The sequence below is a fragment of the Acomys minous genome (genome assembly GCF_964271855.1).
Source record: "Acomys minous genome assembly, chromosome: 18".
Lineage (NCBI taxonomy): Eukaryota > Metazoa > Chordata > Mammalia > Rodentia > Muridae > Acomys > Acomys minous.
Window position 1 is genome coordinate 43,450,235 of NC_140501.1, and position 19,805 is coordinate 43,470,039.

General features: G+C 41.7%; 1 protein-coding gene across 6 annotated transcripts in view; it reads right to left on the reverse strand.

Annotated features, from left to right (window-relative positions):
* TSC22D1 (TSC22 domain family member 1) overlaps positions 1–19,805 on the reverse strand; it is a 99,899-nt gene that overhangs the window by 66,216 nt on the left and 13,878 nt on the right. The window contains exons 3-4 of one of the 6 annotated variants that reach the window (XR_014776378.1): positions 12,570–12,730; positions 9,820–10,455 (exon numbers count right to left, since the gene is read on the reverse strand). The exons of 1 other annotated variant lie outside the window; for it this stretch is intronic. Coding sequence is in view for 4 of the 5 variants with exons in the window: in XM_084767097.1 (XP_084623223.1) it covers positions 7,968–8,154 (187 nt within the window). In the remaining variant the exon portion in view is untranslated. Of the gene's footprint in view, positions 1–6,553; positions 8,155–9,068; positions 9,203–9,819; positions 12,731–19,805 lie in introns of those variants that run through there. 4 more of the 6 variants (XM_084767097.1, XM_084767099.1, XM_084767100.1 and 1 more) reach the window with 4 other exon arrangements.

The window sequence follows — 19,805 nt, forward strand, 5'->3', positions numbered from 1 at the left end:
TTTAAACATCTGTTTTTTAAGATGTGTGTGTGTGTGTGTGTGTGTGTGTGTGAGAGAGAGAGAGAGAGAGAGAGAGAGAGAGAGATTGGCGTGTAGGTCCAATGAGTGTGTGTGTGGCTCTAGAGACTGTAAGACAGCGCCTAGAACCCTATGCTGTAGAGGCAGTTCTAAGCTACCCAATGTGGGTGCTTGGATCAAACTTGGGTCCTCTGGAAGAGTAGCAAGTGTTTGCAACCACTGAGCCATCTCCCCAGCCCCTTCAAAAAATGCTTCTTACACATGTCAGAGAGTCAACATCAATTCAGCATCTAAAGCACTAAGTAAAACTGGAAGGGGGGGGCGGGGGGACTTCAATCTCATGAAGAATGCCTACAAAACTCTAACCTCACAATGCCTTCCCCTAATGCTGAAAAGACAAGAACACGCCTTCTCCTGCTTACCCAGTATCAGATGGGTAAGTTCTAGTGAGTACAGAAAGTACAGGAAAAAAAGGTAGATTCACAGAGAAATAAATCGCAACTATCTTTGTCCCTAGATACCACTCCACATGTTGAAAATCTCTGGGGGGTGGGGTGGGACACAGAACTTAACTCTAAGTCACTACAGCAAGGCCGCAGGACATGAGGTTAATACATGACAATAAAGCCAGCTGCTTCGAGCAGTGAGTCACTGGAAAGGAAATAAAAAACACGTCACTTCACACTAAAACAAAAATGGGTGGTACACAACTATTAAGACACTCACTCAAGAGGATAAGGCAGAGGCCTGAGCCTGAGGCTAGCCTAGGCTACACAACAAGACCTTGTTTCGGTTTAAAAATGGGGATTAAATCTTACAAAATATTATCTCATAAAGAATCTATTTAGGCAAAAGACTAAAGTGCTGATAAAAAAAAATGAAGATGAAGACACGTCCCATCTTCATGGATGTGTAGCCTGAACCTTCTGAGGACCTGAGCTCATATTAAGTTGACATTAGAGTCATTAACAGCCAATCAAATTCTCAGCAGGTTTGGTAGACAGAGACAAAGAGAGCTGAAAGATTAAGAGGAATAGAAAAGAGCATGAAGCCACTGAAGCCGAGTGAGGCCTAGCACTGCCGTGGCTTCAAGCCTTCCCAATGTTCCAGTTCTGAGAGGGAAATGGTAGCAGTGCAGCATCAGGATGGGGCACCAAGCCAAGGGGGAGACACCAACAGTGGAGTAAAGGCAGCTCTGCAAAAGGCAGCTCAAGAGGACTAAGTCTTCACATTTTTGCCCCACTTCTCAAAAGAAAATAAACATGCAGCCTACACCTTTCACAAAAACTCAAGGCAAAGCAAATCAATTAAATATTTGTAAAATGCCACACTTTGGCAGCAAGGGCTGGGGGTGGGGGAGGGTAAGGGATGGCACAGGATGGGACTACACAACAAAGAGTGAAAAAAAAAATCAATGTGAACAGGTTTAGAATACATTTTTACAAACACTAACAACTTTCACAGGGAAAGCTATCAGGATGCTTAAAATAAGTAAAATAGAAACACGTCTCTGAAAAGAACACTGTCAGAGACTGAAGACAAGCCTGTGGGGTAAAATAAATACACTCCTCTGAAAAGAACAGACAGGGACTGAAGACAAGAATGGGGGATAAGTTTTGCCAAACACACATCTGATAAGGGACTGGTATCCAAAATGCACCATGAACTTGTCAAAAAGCAATTAACTGACTTTCAAGCACGCAAAGACCCTTAGCATACCTAAAGAAGCTAATGATAACCTTATGATAAGGATCTTGAGTTCAAACCAGGAGATATGACCACACCTGTATTAGAACAGCCCAAACCAGACACCACCTAATTCTGGCAAGAATTTGGTAGGGATGCCAAATAGGACAGGCAAGGGGTCTAAATTCCTAAGATGCCTTCAGGGACAGTTGGGCCCATGCCCCAGCTTGAAAATTATCAGCATGGAGGAAAATAAAATCCTTCCTGGGGTAGGGGGATAACTCAGTCAGCAATGCATCAGCCTTCGGAACAGTTTGGCAGCTTTGTGTGTAACAGAGCTGAGCAGAGGCTTACCATAAGACCCAGCCGCGTGAGCAAAGGAGCCCAGGAGACTCCTCGGGCAGTGACACTGTTCTGCTGCTTTGGGGAATCTGTGACAGCGAGTAATCCGACACAGGACACAGCCTGAATAGTAATGCAGACTGTTAACAAGGTACCAAAGTCTATGCATCAATTCAGGTGCGCCACACTAACGGAAGATGGGCCGAGAACTACAGGAGAGGAGATGGCCACGTCACTACCTGGTGTCCTTTCCCATACTCCCACAGCTGCTCTTCAAGGCCTGTGACTGCACACTCAGTCAGCTCATCTGTCTGTAGGCCTGATACTGCAGTTCTAGGTGAAAACGATCTGCTCTCATCTGGCCAAGATTTTTGATAAGCAAAGACAGAATACAGTTCTTTATACTAACAAACTATTTACAGTTGTGCCTCATTTGCCCATTGACAGGATGCTCTCAGGCAGCTTTTCTAAGCTGAGCTGCTTGGCATATACAAATGGCCGTATCTCCAGCTTTCTCACCAATTAGCAGAACTGCTGGACAGGCACAAGCCAAGCACATAAGGAGGATGTCCACTATAGCTATGTAAACAGCGTTCTGATTTTCTCCAAAATCCTACTTCCCCTAAAGTAGGATAGCCAGCCTTCCTCCACACCATGGACCCAACGCTAGGAGTAAAAACTACATATATGTGAGCATGTCTTGTTGCTGCCCCTAAGTACCAGTGTATCCGCTCATCTAGAGATGCTCATTAACACATGGGAAGATGTGGGTGGGAATACACACATCCTGTGTCCCTTTATAAAACACACGGGTATCTGTGGGGCTGGGCATCCAGTCGCACTCCTGAGACCAGTGAGCTCCTCATGTCTTCCTGGAGGGTCAGGTCTGTATTCTAGTGAAAAACTAAGTATTCTGACTGGCAACTAAAGTCCTGCTAAGCTCCAACAATGCTGCTTTATAAAGCGTCTGTGCTTTACTTCACTAGGCAGCACAGGGCTGTGTCTGCTTTAGAGCTCTGGCTTCCACATCTACTTCTTCACCGTCTTCCGTGGGTTGGTGCAATTCCCAAACTGCTCCAATGAAGCTCTGCTTCTCGTTTCTACATCTGTTACTAAATACAAGTTCATCTTCTCAATGCCAGTCACGTAACCATAGTTTGGCTGTGAAAGGCCTGATGACCCTTAAATCTGCAAGGACACCCTGGAAAAGTAACATTTCATATTACACAGGTCATTTAACAGGCAATTCAGTCATTTTGTGTCAGAACTAAGCAAACAAACCAAAAATATCTTAACTGGAGCTTATTCTGTATCTGATGTTCTGAATACCTTGACTTTATTCTTATACTAAATTATGGGCCTTGTACAGTCTTTTAACCACTGACCTGATTCTTACAAAGAAAATAAAATTTTCGTGCACCACTGTTAGTTATCTGCTTAGACCCACCTCAGCATAATTAAATTAAGTGTGTGTGCATACATATATATATATACACACACATATATATTATGTATACATATATACATATATGTGTGTGTGTGTGTGTGTGTGATATAGGATCCCATGGACAAGGAAGGTCAGGCTTTAACAGCCAGACACACCTGTGCTGTGCTGGGTTAATATTATAGACAAGAAACAACAAAAACCTAAGAAAATGACTTATATAAGCTTTAAGAGTCTCAAAGAGATGCTTTATGAATCGGGGTACAAGGGTGCTTGATCTAGTAGAAAGAGGGCTCAGAACCAACACGGGAACAACACTAGACATCTTGAAGACTGTAATATATGAAACGCATCCAACCTGTTTTGTCACCCAGAAGTAGGGCCGGTAAGATGATAGTTCTACCCTGGCTGTGGCTTTGTCTTCCACGTTTATTATTTATGAGTAGCGTGGAATTAAATGCTACACTGCTTCTATGTATAAATCAAGACGTATGTACAGGGGTAATAAAATGATTAATTTGAAGGTCAAGTTCAAAAAGCACGCAGGAGCAAATTCTGGGTCAAGTTCTATCCCAAACTCGGAACCAGCTAGGTCTTGAACTGATTTACATCAGTGATTAATTTTTTTTTTTTACACCAAGGGTAGGACAAATTTAACAATCCTTGTAAGTAGAAGCAAACTGTTGGCAAGCTGAGTTCTTACAAAACAACTCAAATGTGACTTAAGTTCATGCTGTTTTCTATAGTACTTCTCTCATGAGTCAATGACACTGGTCACCTTAAGAAACAATTCTAACCTGTTTTTCTAGATGGATTTTCTCTTGGATATTCTAAGTATTATAATAACATTCAAAATTTTTAACCTACTTAACTGTCCTTAAGGAATATAATAGTGTAACTTTCTCCTTTCAATTTCTTTTACATACTAGATAATACTTCTTAATCTTCGAAATACAGGATTCCTACTACTTTAAGTGAATTGTTACAACAATTTATCAAAGCAAAATAAAGATTTAGTTATTTCCTAAATCCTAGGTGTGAATCAATAGAAACAGTAAGACACAGGCAAAGTGAAGCCAGGCAGTAACTGAGGCACACCCACATTTCCGTGCCAGGTACGGTGCTTTCATGGTCCTCACATGAGGCAAAGGACTACACTGAAGGCCAGGAACAGTGATGCACACCTGTAATATAGACTCAGGAAGCTGAGGCAGGAGGATCACAAATTGAGCACAGCCTGTGCTACATAGGAAGACTGTCTCCAATAAAATCCACTAAATTAAACATGCCTCACAAACACTAAGAGGAATGGCAGAATGCCAGAATGCCTTGGTACCTTGTAGTATTAGAGATGACTTGTACATTAAAAGAAAAGACACTAACAGTGTCTCTGGACCTGTTTTTAAATAAGTCCTAACCATGTAAAAAGCAAATCTGTGTCTTGTCTATTTCTGTACTATCTGGAAAAGTTCCCAGGAAGATCACCTTCCTACTTCTTTACCTCTCTGTGGAGAAGTCAGCCTGTTGGGGATTATGTCGTCAGCAGACACGTCACTGAGCGCACGCTCACCGGTCCTCTGCCTGCACCATGCCTTACCTCTTGTGCAGAGAATCCCTTTCATCAGAAAGTCTGAAAGCTCCGAGGCACACTTCAAAGTTCTGCAGAATTTTTACTGTAATCATCTAACTTGCCTTAGATGTATATATTAGTGGAAAAAATCCAGGCCACCTGTGTGATTACTTTGGAGCATGAATTTTTCACGTTTAGAACCCAATTAATATGAAATTCTTTTTTAAGATAATAAAGATAACTGGATGGAGGTGGGGGAAACGTTGCTGAGGACATCCCAAGCAGGGAGATTCTGCTAATTCGAGCAGAGGAAAATGAGATGTATAAACATTTGCAGTAAGTTTAAAGGTCAGCCTTTCATAGTCATTGGCTTGTTACTTTTCATAGAAAGGAACTATCCAAAGACTCTGTCCTCCGCCTCAAAAAAAAAGTCCAACCTTTATTTCCTCACATACACGCACACGCGCACACGCACACACACAATCAAAACATATTTATACTACAGCTAAGTTCATCAGTGGTGGTGAAGGCGGAGTCCATGCTTGACTCCTGAAGTTAATGGTAAGCAATCACATTTGCACTTTGCAATGTTTTATTTGAAGGCTAGTGACAGTGTAGGGGAAACTCACGCAAAGGCAGCATGTAAAACTCTTGTTATTATCTGTGCACACGTTTTCAAATTTCTGGTGCATATAGAAAAGCTTGTGTAGAGAAGACACAGCCTTCCACTGAAGCCGGGCTAGGACCCTTTCCACAGCTTAACTCTAACGTTGGGAACTCAGCCCTTTAAGAGGAATACAACTCGTCTTTTCCAAACTTACCCAATGGACAAACCAAAAGCCTTGGCTTCATTTCCCCCTGCCCCAGTGTAGTAGCCATTTCAAAATAAAATTTCCATTTATAATGCTCATTTTTTTCATGGTAGCCAAGTCCCCGGGCTCTTAAGCCTCAAGCTTTAGATCTTGTGTGGGACTCCATCTTACACGATTTTAACATGTCGAGTCCACTTTCTAAACTTCTGACTGTTCCAGCAGCTGCTGTAGGGACATGAGTGCACACGGTGATGAAGACAAAATCACCCTCATGTCTGGGACAGTTAAAAGCAATGGGCTCTGAAGTCACGATCTGTTATTTGTTCAATCTGAACAGTAAACAGAAAACACTTCTCTTGGTAACAACCTGGGTAGTTCTCCAATCAACTAGTATTTCCAATGGTTTCGGTTTTGAGCAGAGTGACTAGTTATGTATGCTAATTTGTAAGGGGTTATATTTTGATCAATCTTTATCTCAAAAATTTGTCCAAATTGTTCCTGATATTTACTATACTGACTCTATAATTTTAATAATTAGAGGAAATTTTCTAAAAAAAAAAAAAGATAGAAAACAATATACTCAGAAACACTTAGCAGAAGACACATTAAAGTACACTTTAAAATACAGTTGCAATTTTCACTCTCTACTCCTGAAACAAAAATAAACCATTTATCAGTAAGTGCATTTTTTTCCATGGAGAAAATATTTATTAGTTTTCAAATGATCACATAATACAAATATTACACAATTAATCATTCTAGAAAAAAATCACTTATTCATAAGTAAACATGGAAAAGATATAAGATTGCATATTGTGACACGAAATTGTTCTTTAAAAATCTGAAAAGAAAATGCATCAAAATTAAACTTTAAACAAATCAGTTCACAGTAATACATAGAGTTTCACTTTGCAGTAGCTTGCTGTGCATGAGGTAATGGAGATGCTCTTACATTTCTTTTGCATACTTTAAGGAACAGAGCTGAAATTAATTAAAGTTTGAGATTCCAAGCTTAAATCACTCTCCATCACTCTTCGGTGCTGAGACAAAGGCTAGTGAGCTCAGGCCATAAAATGGTTTGCACCGAGGGTTAAAGAATGAACTGGGATGTCTAGGTGAATCTCACTTTCAGTTCTGAGCTTCCTAAAAGATTAGGTAATTGGTTTTTTGTTATATGTATTTATAAACTATCTTATTAAGTCAGGAACACAATTTGCAGCTCAAAATTATCTTTAACATTTACTTTTAAGCATTATACTTTTAAAAACTGCTTTATAAGTAAGAACTATTTCTTATAGCCAAGAAAGACTGCAAGGCCGTCCTATCTAGCAGGTAAGAGATCTTCACTTTGAGAGGCTAACATTTCAGATCGCTTCTATTAGCATTCTGTAACTTCTCTTAAGACTTAGTCCAAATTAAAAGGAACTGGCAGCATCAGCTGAGTTGGTTTTCCTTAACAGCGTTGACTGGCCAGTTACTAGATAAGCAAAGAGAGAAACAGACACTCTGACAGCTGCTGCCAACTAACTGGGAACTCACTCACACAGACAGGTCCGTTCTGACTCTCCGGGGTCTCGGCTCTGTACCAGCGGCTTTGCACCACTCACATGGCAGAGTGAAACAGGCATTTACTGCCTGGAAACGCAGGCCAGACTCCGCTGGTCCCCGAGGCAGCTCTAGGACTTTCTGGACTTGATAAACTACAGTGAGACTAAGGCTCGGGACCAGCGCGAGGTGAACTGAGCCGGCATCCTAACGCTAGAGAGCTCCTGAAGAGCTGGCTTCGCCCTGTGTTTGCTCGTCCCCTGTAGCACTGGCTAACAAGACAGGAGGTAGGCAGCGGGCCTCATCCAGCCTTGTGAAATTTTCACACTACTTTCTAAAGTGGGGGTTGCCTACTTGATTAAAATGACTTTCAGTCCCACAAATCTTTTAAGTAAAGCACATACAGAGAGCTGCTTTGAAAGACAAGACTCTCTATTTCAGTCTTCAGAATAAGAAATGTTTTCGTGGCCATGTAAAACTCCAATAGGAAAAGATTACGTCATTATCTGAGCCTTTCCATTTTCAGACCAAAAATAAACCAGAGTAAATCTTAAAGTTTGTAAGTAACAAGAGCAGGTGGCTGGCTCATCCTTGTGTCTTCTAGACATACTGCCTGGATCCGTTCACCACTGCCTTCCAGGTGCAGGTGCTGGCATGTGTGACAGGCCATCCATGGGGCTCTGCTAGGAGGGTTCCTTTTGCTGAGGAGGGATGATGTTTTACCAGTTGAAAGAGATCTGGGCAATTAAAGAACAAATAAACCGGTCTCCCATTATCAAGACACCCGGAGTCACAGAAGGAAGCCACCAAGGAAACAGTGAAAACTGGCCAAAGCACCAACCTCACATCTGCCCACTGTAGATGGTGACACCTGCCTGGACTCACACCCTACCCTTGGCATCAAAGGAACTAACAAAGAACCATCTTAACGCCCTAGGAACATTCTAGTGAGAGGCTCTTTTGTCACAAATTACATTCCTAGGGACTAGAAAACTACTTTTTTGAGTATATTAAATATAGCTTTCAGGGCCATTAAGTCTCCTGAAATGCATACTCATTCTTATTTATTTTATGAGAGAATGAAGCCTACACTTGACAGTAAAGCCACACAGTACTACTGTTCCATCTCCTAAGAGACTGAGTGTGAAGGCCTAACGCGTAAGGTAGGGAAAAGACCAAAAAGTCGTCACTAACAGGGCACCGCGACACCTGGACAACTGTATAAATTTATAGACCTCAGGTGTCTGGCCTACCCAAAGACGAAGCACAGAAACTTCAATTTCTGGACTCTACTAGCTCTGTCAACTCCACTGCTAGAATAAAGGCCAAAGCGGGAAATGACCGCCTTCCCTCAATTCCTGTGAACTACACAGGCATGGACCAAATTGTGTGTGTGTGCCCCAGATTAGCCACTGCATTAATTATCTGGAGAGAAAATTAAATTGATTTGAGGTTTGTTTTCTGAACGGGCACCAGATAGTACTCTCAGGAAACACACGTCTGCAGTCCCACCTGGCTCTTGTAAGAAGCCAAGGGGCTCACCAACAGAGTAAAATGGGTAACGGAAGGACACTGCACTCCATAGATAAACCCAAGGAAAGAATGGAAAGCACCCACTTGTTTATTATCCTTTCCCACTCTCTCCAGAAGCTGGAAATTCTGTCTCCAAGGGTTCAGTGGACAAAGTGGAGCCCTGACGTCAAAAGCTCTCCGTGGTCGTGGCTGTATCTGTGGCTCTAGGATCACGCCTTGCACCTCTGGGAGGAGAGAAGCACTGAAATAGAGCTGAATATAGATTTAAGAAAAAACTCTTATTAAAAAAAATTACATACTCTGGTCATTTGAGTTTGTAATGGCTTATCCTCAGGACAAAAAGGAGTTATCTTGGGCAAACTTTCTTAAGTACCATCTTAATTTGAATTATAGAAATCTGTTACCGGGTAAGTACTAAGAAGGGACCTGTACTGGTCTAAGCCATAACATACTCTGTGACAAACCTCTCTCAACCTCAAATAGAAGATTGAAGGGGGGAAAAATCATAAATTATGATGGGAAACAAGATCACAGTTGTCCTGCAGGGACAGGGAGAAGGCATTCAACATGAGATACATCACAAGACCCAGTTATTTCTCCTATCAAAGAGAAGAAGATGGACTGGAAAGGAGAAACAGAATAATCATAGTGACAGAACAGCATGCTTCAGGAATGTCTACAAGGCTCAATGTAAGGCTCAACTTAATGGTTTAAATTCCAGTGATTTAGAGAGAACTGATCCACATTATAGGCCAATATTATGGCAAAAAAAGGTTAGGCTTGAGTTTTATCAAAGCTCTGACTAATGTCAATGGAAAAGGTTTCTTCAAGCATTCATCCTTGAAACTGGAGGGCAGGCTAATGTTCAGAGGTAATAGATAGTCCAGTTTTTTAAAAGCACGGTCCTTTTGTTTGGAGTCAGGAAGAACCAGGAATATTCATTAATGCCCACAATGTAGAAATTAAAACAGCAAGCATACCAAACAATAGGTGATGCTAAGGATGCAGGGAGATCACTTTTCTACAGGACAGAGGTTTAAAAGCACAAAGCCTCTGGTCAAGGGAAAGCTGAAAAGGAGAAGCAGAGAGGCAAGTATGCATTTAAAGTTACAGGGGTTAACAGCAGTGCCTCACAGGAAATGCTAATTACTTCTGTGGTACAGAGTGGCACATTCCTGTTAAATCTGAAGAGCCTCCTCTAACGATGGAGGCACTGCGTGTCTCTGCTCTATGATCAGTCAAGTCATGGTGTCCTACTTCTGGGACATGTTAAATTTTGGGTAAATGAAGGGGCAAATGCTACCGAGTTATCTTCCTCTCACACCGACTGGTTATCACAAGGTTTCCTTACCTGTTAGTGGAACGAGGGCTGCGCTCTCCTGTTCTCTACCAAACAACCAACAAAGGTTATAGTCTCAGCATTAAGGAGGGAGCAACCAACCAGTTAGTGTCTACTGCCTTCACTTCCTTCTGGCTCTGGCAGCCAGTTTGGAAACATACCAAAGCTGAAAAGGAATGGTTACTCCATTATCTAACAACATTTAGACTCAATTTTGAAAAGCCTAAAGATGACAAGAAAGCTGAACCCTTCTACTTAGAAACATATCCAACTCTGCACAAATGAGAGAGAAAAAAATTTGCCTAAGAAAAGGAAATCTGTAATGAAATTTAACCATCCAACCTATAATTTCCAAAAATTAAAAGAAAATCGAAAGTAATAGAGGAGGCGAATTGTCAAGTAATAAAGACAGAATAAACATCTACAGAGTGCTTTGTGAGGCAAAATGGCAGCACCTGGTCCTCACCTACAGTTCCCAACAGACTATAGTGGATCAGTGTGCTGTCCGGTGTTACTACATTAAGCAGGTGGACCGGGAATGATGAAAGAAGCAGTTAGAACCAGACTATCTCAAGGAACACAGTCTAGTCCTCAGAACTAAAGAAAATGGACAGACCCCCTCCCCTAGCTGGAGCTCTTATTGCTAACTAACCTACCATGAGAACAGCATAACCACAGCGCGTCAGCGTTGCCTCATACCGTCTCCTACTCTACAGTGCAAGTGCTACAGCAGTGCTGCAACTGGCCAGCAGGAACCCTCTCATCTTCTCCAATTTTGTTGGCAAACCCTTCCTTTTGTGATATTTCAATATAAACCACTGGCAATTGTTTAAGAATTCTATACTAAGCAAAATTTAATAATCAAGGTAGGTTTAAAAATCTACTCAAGCCAGGCACAGTGGCCCACATCTGTAATCCCAGAACTCGGCAGGCGGATCTCCGTGTGTTCGAGGCCAGCCTGGTCTACAAAACAAGTCCAGGACAGACAAGTCTCAGAAAAACCCTGTCTTTAAAAAAAAAAAAGCTTTCCCCCAATTTCCCCCTAATTGATCAATCCTAACACAGGGTTGGGCAAAAACTGGAAAAAAAGTGAACAGCATTTTGAACAAATACACATGACAGTGTTTTTTAAGTTCAGCTTAACATTAAGTTGAGTTCACAGCCTCAGCAGGAGCTCTAAGCTACCCACTTCCAAACCTGTGGTTTATTTTTCGCACCTTCCAGAATTCATGTTAAAAAGAGCCATCTTTGCTTGAAGACAACAAAAATCACACAAGGAAAACCCTAAGATTTTTACGTTAAGTTAAAAAGCAAGTTCAAGTTAGCCCAAGAAGTCTGTGAACTTCCCAAAGTCACATTTCTTTCCGAATCTTTCTTCATTTTGCCCTTAGTATCCGCACCATGCTCTTCTCAGTGGTGAATAAACACACAGATTTTGTCAAGTAAAAACTACTTTAAAAATCACTAAAGAGAGATGGAATTCTTTTTACTAGAAGTTAAAATTTTTGTTGGATTTGATTGTATATAGAAAAATGCACAATTTGAAATTGAGGTCGTATGTGAGGAGCACCAGTGACAGTGCATCAGGACACAGGAGACTGCCTCATGCCGGGCTCCCCAAAGCACTCCTCCATGAGATGTTTTAAATGGGGAAAACTACATATACTATAAGACTAAAATTTAAGCACGAGAGAGTAAATTTCAAACCAAAGGTAACAAAATCTGCAGTGCTGTGATGTCACACAGCAAGGATGTGAGTGGTCTCTCCGGCAGGTCAGTGAAGTCACCAACGTTCTCTGTAACTCTACATTTCTAAAGATATGGCCAGAAAGTCCAGCTATGTTCAAATCAAAAACGAATGCTAAGTGTTATTTATGTATGCTTTGCATTACATGCATTACACATACCACCGAGAAAAAGCTCTTTGGAAACATCTGTCAAGAGGCTACTTGTAAACTCTGTCCTCAGAACTGTATCATTAAATGAGGATATACGGCTTATTGGTTTTAAGCACTTCTGTCATCAAAGAAAAAGAGAAAGCTATGTCTGTTTTGAAACAGTGCGTCTGTTGTTGTTTTTGAGGCAGGGCCTTACGCAGCCCAGGATAACTTCTGCATCCCTAGTGCTAGTACCACAGTCTGCAGCAGTCCAGGACGTGGCTCTCTTAAAGACCTGTGTCATTCCTGACCTAGGTAAACCACTGCTTACAAGTGTGCAGATTTATGCAGTAGGACATTACAAATGACTTGGTAACCTCCACAGCATCTGTTTCATACCTACCTTCCATCACTGATTCTTACTGGTTCAAAAGAACTTCTACTTAAGAAATGAACTTCCCACAGACTCCTCTGTGCAGAACAGTCCCCGTTGGTCATCAGAAGAAAACATTTCTTTTTCTTTTCTTTTTTCTAACAAAAGCAGAATCTTTGTCTCTCCAGGCCCTAGAAGAGTGTGTGGTACTCTGAATAGATAATTCAGAAAATGGTTTCCAAATGAAACACACTGGTCAAGAAACAGTAAGGAAGGGAGAATTGTGTTTCCTGGCTAACATACAGGTAGACACCCCACAGTTCAACTTTAATTCTTAAGGCAACAACTTTAAACAAGGTATCAGAATTCAGGCAGGAGGTGACATCAGACCAGGCTACCTACTAAGTGCCAAGCCAGTTGTGGCTACTTAGGCAGACCCCCATCTCAAAACAAACCACCCACCAGACAATAAAACCCCAACAGCTAAAAAAAAATCCATTAAAATATGTTTTCTCATCCTTTTGAAAAAGGTAACATTCAAAGTGTTACTGGGACTGAACTCACACCACTAGATTTAAATGTCCAGTTTTGTTAAAGGGAAAACAATAGGGGGCTGGAGAGATGGCTCAGCGGTTAAGAGCACCGTCTGCTCTTCCAAAGGTCCTGAGTTCAATTCTCAGCAACCACATGGTGGCTCATAACCAACAGTAATGTGATCTGATGCCCTCTTCTGGCCTGCTGGCTCACATCAGGCAGAATACTGTATAAATAATAAGTCATGTTTAAAAAAAGGAAAACAATAGATAAGTAACCAAATATGTCTTCATATCCACTAAGGCATAGGATAAAGTAACACAGATAAAACTATAGACAATCAAAAAGCTGTCACAGAATATATCTGGTAACTTCTACCAGCTAGCTGTAACAAAGGATAAAGGGAAACCTCAAAAGAAAGACAAAACACAAAATTCCTTAAATCTGACTCTTTTGAATGAAAAGGAATTGTCTATTTGACCTGCCCACATTACTGGAAGTAATCTTAAGCCTCACGGTACTCAACTGTGATTTTTACAATTACCCCAACTTTGCCCTCTCCAATAACTCTGATGCCTGCTTGTTTTCAGAGTATAAATTATTGGCTTTGTTCTTCAGCTAGTCAGGAGACTCTGAAAAATGTTACTTTCAGATAAAATACCTCTTCTGCTATATTTTTTCCCTAAGATCCCGAGTTGTACATTATATGAATATACTCAGAAAAAAAGTGAAAAAAGACAACAGGTAATATTCATATTTCATTAACTACATCAATTCCTTTAGTATCTTTATCCATTACGGCAAAGATTGCCATCAGTCAACACCATCAGCACCAACAGATTAAAACTAAAACCGAGAAAGCCCTGATGCAACAAGGATGTCAAAGAAAGACACACGAGTACAAGTAACAATACTTAATGCCATCAGTCTCATGTCATCACCTCCACGACACAAAGAAAGAAAATCAACACCCACTTATCAACAATGGTCTGAGACCAGTCCAGCAGTGGAGCATACAGAGAGTATGCACCTCCTGATCCAGGCACTGGGCAGAGCACACTAGCTCCCTTGCCCCATCCGATCATGAGAAAACAGCAGGTGAGCAGAAAGTGGAAGGCCACTGAGCGAGCTGCTGCTATGTGTCAAGGTCAGTGAGACCCGGCAGGGAATTGCCAAGTACAGTGTGGGAATCTAGACGGGACCCTAAAAGGATCAGAGTAAACACGATGTCAAAGCTCAAGCCAGCTCACAGATGGGTACTCATTTCCTAATTTCTCCAGTTGTATAGGAATGCCAAGGAAAGCTGGGTGGTAGTTTCTGGAAAGACTGTGTACTACTCACCCCTACTGTTTCAAAACAAAAGGCTAAAATTTAAAAAAACAAAATATCTGGAATCAAGTTTCTGTAACCATGCAATACTCATTGAAAAGAAATATAAATCAAAATTTTTTTTCAGATTTAGAACAGTTTAATGTGCTGTTTCTTCAAAAAGTAATCCTAATGAAAATAACAGCAGTGTGTCACTGTGAATGCCAAAAGTCCACATTAGCCAACGAAAAGAAACTAAGGCCACCTGTCTGTCTACTGCTCACCAAGATAGACTGCTACACAACACTCAGACTGCAATGCCCCCACAAACTAAAACTGTCCAGCCAGATTTTCTGTACAGATTTCTTAAAATCCTAGTGGCTTACTAATTATTCAAAGCTTTCATCATTGTTTCAACTTTTCAAACATTTTGAGAACAAAATTTTCATTAATGTCTAAGAAGGAAAATACTGAATATGGTGAAAATATTATTATCATCATTAAACTGACAACTCTAGAAATACAACTTAAGCCAGATGTGGTAGAGGACATCTTGAACACCAGCCCTCAGGAATCACAAGCCCAACCTCTGTGAGTTCAAGGCCAGCCAGGGAGGGCTACATAATGAAATGTTGTATGAAAGAAAAGACAGAAGAGAGGTTGGGGTGGGGCAGGGGGCGGGAGAAGAAGTGGTTTCCTCCCATTTATCTTAGTACTGGGAGTTTAGGGGCAGGAAAATTAGGTATTCAAGACCAGCCTTGGCTACATGAGACCCTGTCTGAAAAGCAAAAACAAAAACAAATACAGACAAATTTGAGTTCACACTACACTTGATTTCAATCCTTCAAAGTGCCTATGCTATAAGTTTTCTTTGTGTTTATCAAGCCAGAGATCTAAACCTCCGCTATATAGACTATGGTGCTAGACAGATGGCTCAGCAGTTAAGAGCACTGTCTGCTCCTCCAGAGGACCAGGTTTCAGTCCCCAGCACCACATGGCGGCTCACAACTGTCTGTAACTCCAGTTCCACAGGATCCAATACCATCTTCTATATCCCCTCGCCCTAGGCACAAGCATTGTGCACAGTCATACATGCAGGTGAAACATAAGTAAGATTTAGATGCGAGCGAGCACAGGACTGGGGCAACAGCTCTATGCTTCAGGGTGATCCCTTTCTTCCAATCAGCTCCCAGCTCCTGTGTCAGGAAGTTACAGTCCATTTTAACTCCAGTACCAGGGGATTCAGGTCTCCTCTGGCCACCTCAGGGATATGCACTCAAATACACATGTGCACACAAGTGCGTGCACACATAATTAAGTAATAATAATAAGTAGTGCTTTTTTTAAATGAAATGAAATTAATCTGGCATCCTTCACACATTTTGGAAGTCACTGACTGCATATCATTCAGAAGTAATACCAGATTGTGGTATTTCTAAAAAGTAAAAGTAAACATTTTTTAAAATCCATTCTGTCCTCAAATTTTAAGTTCAGCTAATACTTTAAAACCTGAGTTTACTTTAAGTTTTACGGCAGACTAGAAGAGTCAAAAGTCCCCTCCATATTTAGTATCACTGTCTATACATCTTCCATGAAAAAATTTTCACCTTAAAAAAAAAAAAACTCAGGCTACAAAGGACTTGAATTTTTACGTCAAATTTTGAGATTTTTAAACCATGAATGGTGGCTCAATCTATAATCCCCCATTCCAAAGGATGCATCAGGAGGGTCACTGCAGGAGGACAGCCTGGGCTACATCTATTACCCCCCATACACACCCAAGTCAGAAGGCTGCATCAGGAGTCACTGCAGGAGGACAGCCTGGGCTACATCTATAAACCGCCCCTCCCCCAATCACTCCCAGTCAGAAGGCTGCATCAGGAGAGTCATTACAGGAAGACAGCCTGGGCTACACAGCAAGTGCTCCTGAGCTACGGAAGCAAGTACTATGGCTAGGCTACAGAGCAAGAACCTGCCTCAAAACAACAACATACCTCTCTTGTATTCCATTTCTCAAATGAACACATAAGAAACTGACGGGCAGGTTCAATATACTTCTTTCCTTAGTCAACGCCACCAAGATTTAACCCTGCAGCAACAGATAACTGATGAAATGCCTTGTATGTCTGTGGAAATTGAAATATTTATACTAGCTAGCTCCTTGTAACCTAATTTGGATTTTCCTCAAGAATACACTAGCACACAGAGTCCACCCCTAATAACTGCGAACCATTTACAAGGTAGGGACAGGCAAATGAACCGAGGGCACGCCGACACGGCATGCTCCCAAGCATCTGGCAAAAACCTATTTGATGCACTCTCACATGGAAATAATCACACTTTTATTTCTAATATGAATGTACAACTTAGGAAAAGCAAGATTAAAAAACGCTAACATTATGGTAAGGTAGTAACTGTAGACAGAAAAAGGCTGAAGGGGATATAAAAAGGATTCAGCAAAAACGCCTGGACTCTAGAACTTTCCTTTTCCCATGTGACAAACTAATATTACAAAAACACCCATTCTGAAAGTTCATAGAGAACTTCATGATCCAGTTCAATCAATCTATGAATCTAAACATCCCAATCCTGACTCACTGTCTTATTAAACCAAACCAACTAGTCGCCTTCATTCTGTGAGATGGTTTACCACCCCATACAGGGCTGGGAACAGAACAGATGCTCCTCAGGGCACCGTGCCCATCTAAAACCACCCATACAAAGTTGCAGATCGCTTCATCTGGAAAATGATTCTGCTGTGGTATACTGTCACATGGAGTTTAAACTGTCACATGACACTGTATTTCCCTAAGTCCCCTTCACCCCCATTAGAAAAAAAATAGATGGCCTGTTTGTAACTACTTTTGCACTTGTGAACTTTTCCCAAGTACTTATCAGATGTAGGACATTGCTCACAGAATGGAATTCAGAAAAAGATTAACCCCTGATTTCTCCACTGAATGGAATGAGGTATTGTTTGTTTTCAATGGAATGAAGGCGCTCAATATATACCAGTCTTAGTAGAACTGAGAAAGAAGCCGTTCTGAAGGTGAGCTCTTCTGTAGAACCCCCGTGATCACAAGGACCCAGCACCCTTGTTCAGGAGGCTGTGCTCTGTAGAAATCGTAGCCTGGTAGGCAAGCGTGCTTCTTTAACTTACAGTGCCACAAAGGAACCTTCTAACTTGGCACATATGATCACCCACCATGTACACAGCTACAAGGACTTGAGCTGGGTGTATTACACACCTATCTCCTTTCATCTTCCCAAACAGTAAGTACCAGGGTATCCTTTAGTCCCAAAGAACAGGTAAGAAAACTGGACTGAGAAAGCTCAACTCACTCACAAAAGCCATGCAATTAGGAGGTAGAAGAAACAAGGTTAGAGACCAGGTCTGATGCCAAAACTGATCTTCAGTACAATCTACCTCATTAGATGCTGAAAGCACTAACAGCTTTGCCCCATCAACTGATGTGAATGCGGAAGCTGTCACGCACACTGCATGTGGAACAACAACTGAGCACAGACTTCATCTGGAGACATCGCAGTCTACGCTGCTCAAACGCTTGAGGCCCTCTGGGCTTTCCCCTCTATGGCCTTAGTTAGTACTTCTGCCAACACCAGGTATGGATGAAGCACCTGGTATTTCTGAGATAAATACATCTCTATGGAGAGAACTGGCAAGAGCTTTTGAGACTGACAGACAACTGCTTAAACTAGCTGTTACCATTTGTACTTCCCGCAGGTAGGCAATGAGGGGAACGCACCCTGGATAAAGAACTGTACCAAGTTTTTCCACAACTACCAACCATCGCACCTGCTTCTTTCCTTTCCACCCTCTGTAATGGCGTATCGCCTTTCTGGCTTTGTTCATCTCCTAGTCATGTGCTGAACCTCTAACTCAGACTCAGTACTCATGGTATTTAGACTCAGTACTAATGGTATTTAAGCTCCATACTCAAAAGCTCAAATATAGCAGCACAGTTTGGCTCGGTTACACCAGACTCTACTCTTGAAGCTTTTGTTTTTACATATTGGATCTATTTATAATAAGCCACTGTAAAGCCTCATGGGCTTAGACTCTGAGTACAACCAGAAAAATAACCAACATGCTAAGGAAAAATATCCCAAAATGGGCCTTAACTTCCACAAAAATCAACTCTTCAAAATGTTCTCCTTCTGCAGCTGCTAGGCTGGTCTAGAAGCAGGCCACTTGCAGGTGTAAACTGAGGGGCTTTCAGCAGCAGCTGAACCCTCCCACTAGTGACAGTGGGGATGGGGGCATTGCCCCAGTGATGATGTAAGCATCACCATCATACCCTCCAAAACTCCAGCTGGCACTTCCAACAGCTCCAATGTTCATCCATCAAAAAATAAAATTTACCTTCCAACATAAAGGAGCAAAATGATAAATTCCATTTTCCAATTGCATATTAGTACATTTGTGGTCCAGTAACAAACATAGGACATGAATACAACCTGCAACAACTCAAAACTAAAGATCTGAGTCATAAATAGGCTATTATGATTCAACTAATTAGAACAAGGTTTCTGCTTTTATTTTATTTTTTGGTTTTTTGAGACAGGATTTCTCTGTGTAGCCTTGGCTGTCCTGGCCTCGCTGATCTCTAACTCAGCAATCCTCCTGCCTCTGCCTCCCAAGTGTTGTGAATTTAAGGCCAGCCTGGTCTACCCAGTGAGTTCCAAGATAATCTTTTAATCATCATCATCATCATCATCATCATCATCATCTTTTAAGAAAGAAAGAAAACAAAGTGTCTCCAGTTATTCTTCTGATTTGTGACTGGTGCTAAACCTCAAAGCTTAGTGCTAGGCAATAAGTTTGGAAACGTTAGCCACAGCGAAAGGAATGCAAAGACTGTCCTCCTCTCTGTGTCCACGGCCTCCCAGAGGAGAAGCTAAAGGTCTACAGTGTGGGGTAGTGCTTTTTATCACGATAGGACATGAAAGCTGGCAAAAGTGCTAGTGACACAAAAGTGCACACCCTACTTCACAGAGTATGTGGAGGATCTCCACGAAGGGAGACAGCGGTCAAGACTGCAGCTTGGGTGTGTGCGGGAGACAGGGGAGAGAAATGGGTCAGACGGAAAAGCGGCTGCAGCATCAGGCTGAGGCTCCACAGTTTACTAACGGGAAGACAAGCCCCATGCTGGAGTCTAAGGAAACGCAGGCGGAGACGATGGGACACCTGTTACAAGTGTTAGAGCGGAGCTTTGCATCACTGGGGGCTCATCATACCTCGGCTGGGGACCTGAGCACCAAGACTATGTCAACTCCTGTCCTTCAGCACACTGAAGAAACCCACAACATGACACTCAAGGCGCACTGTTCACTTAGCAGCATGTTTCACATTGTATTTACTAGGCAAGTTTCATCAAATACCATCTTTTTAAAGTAAGCCTA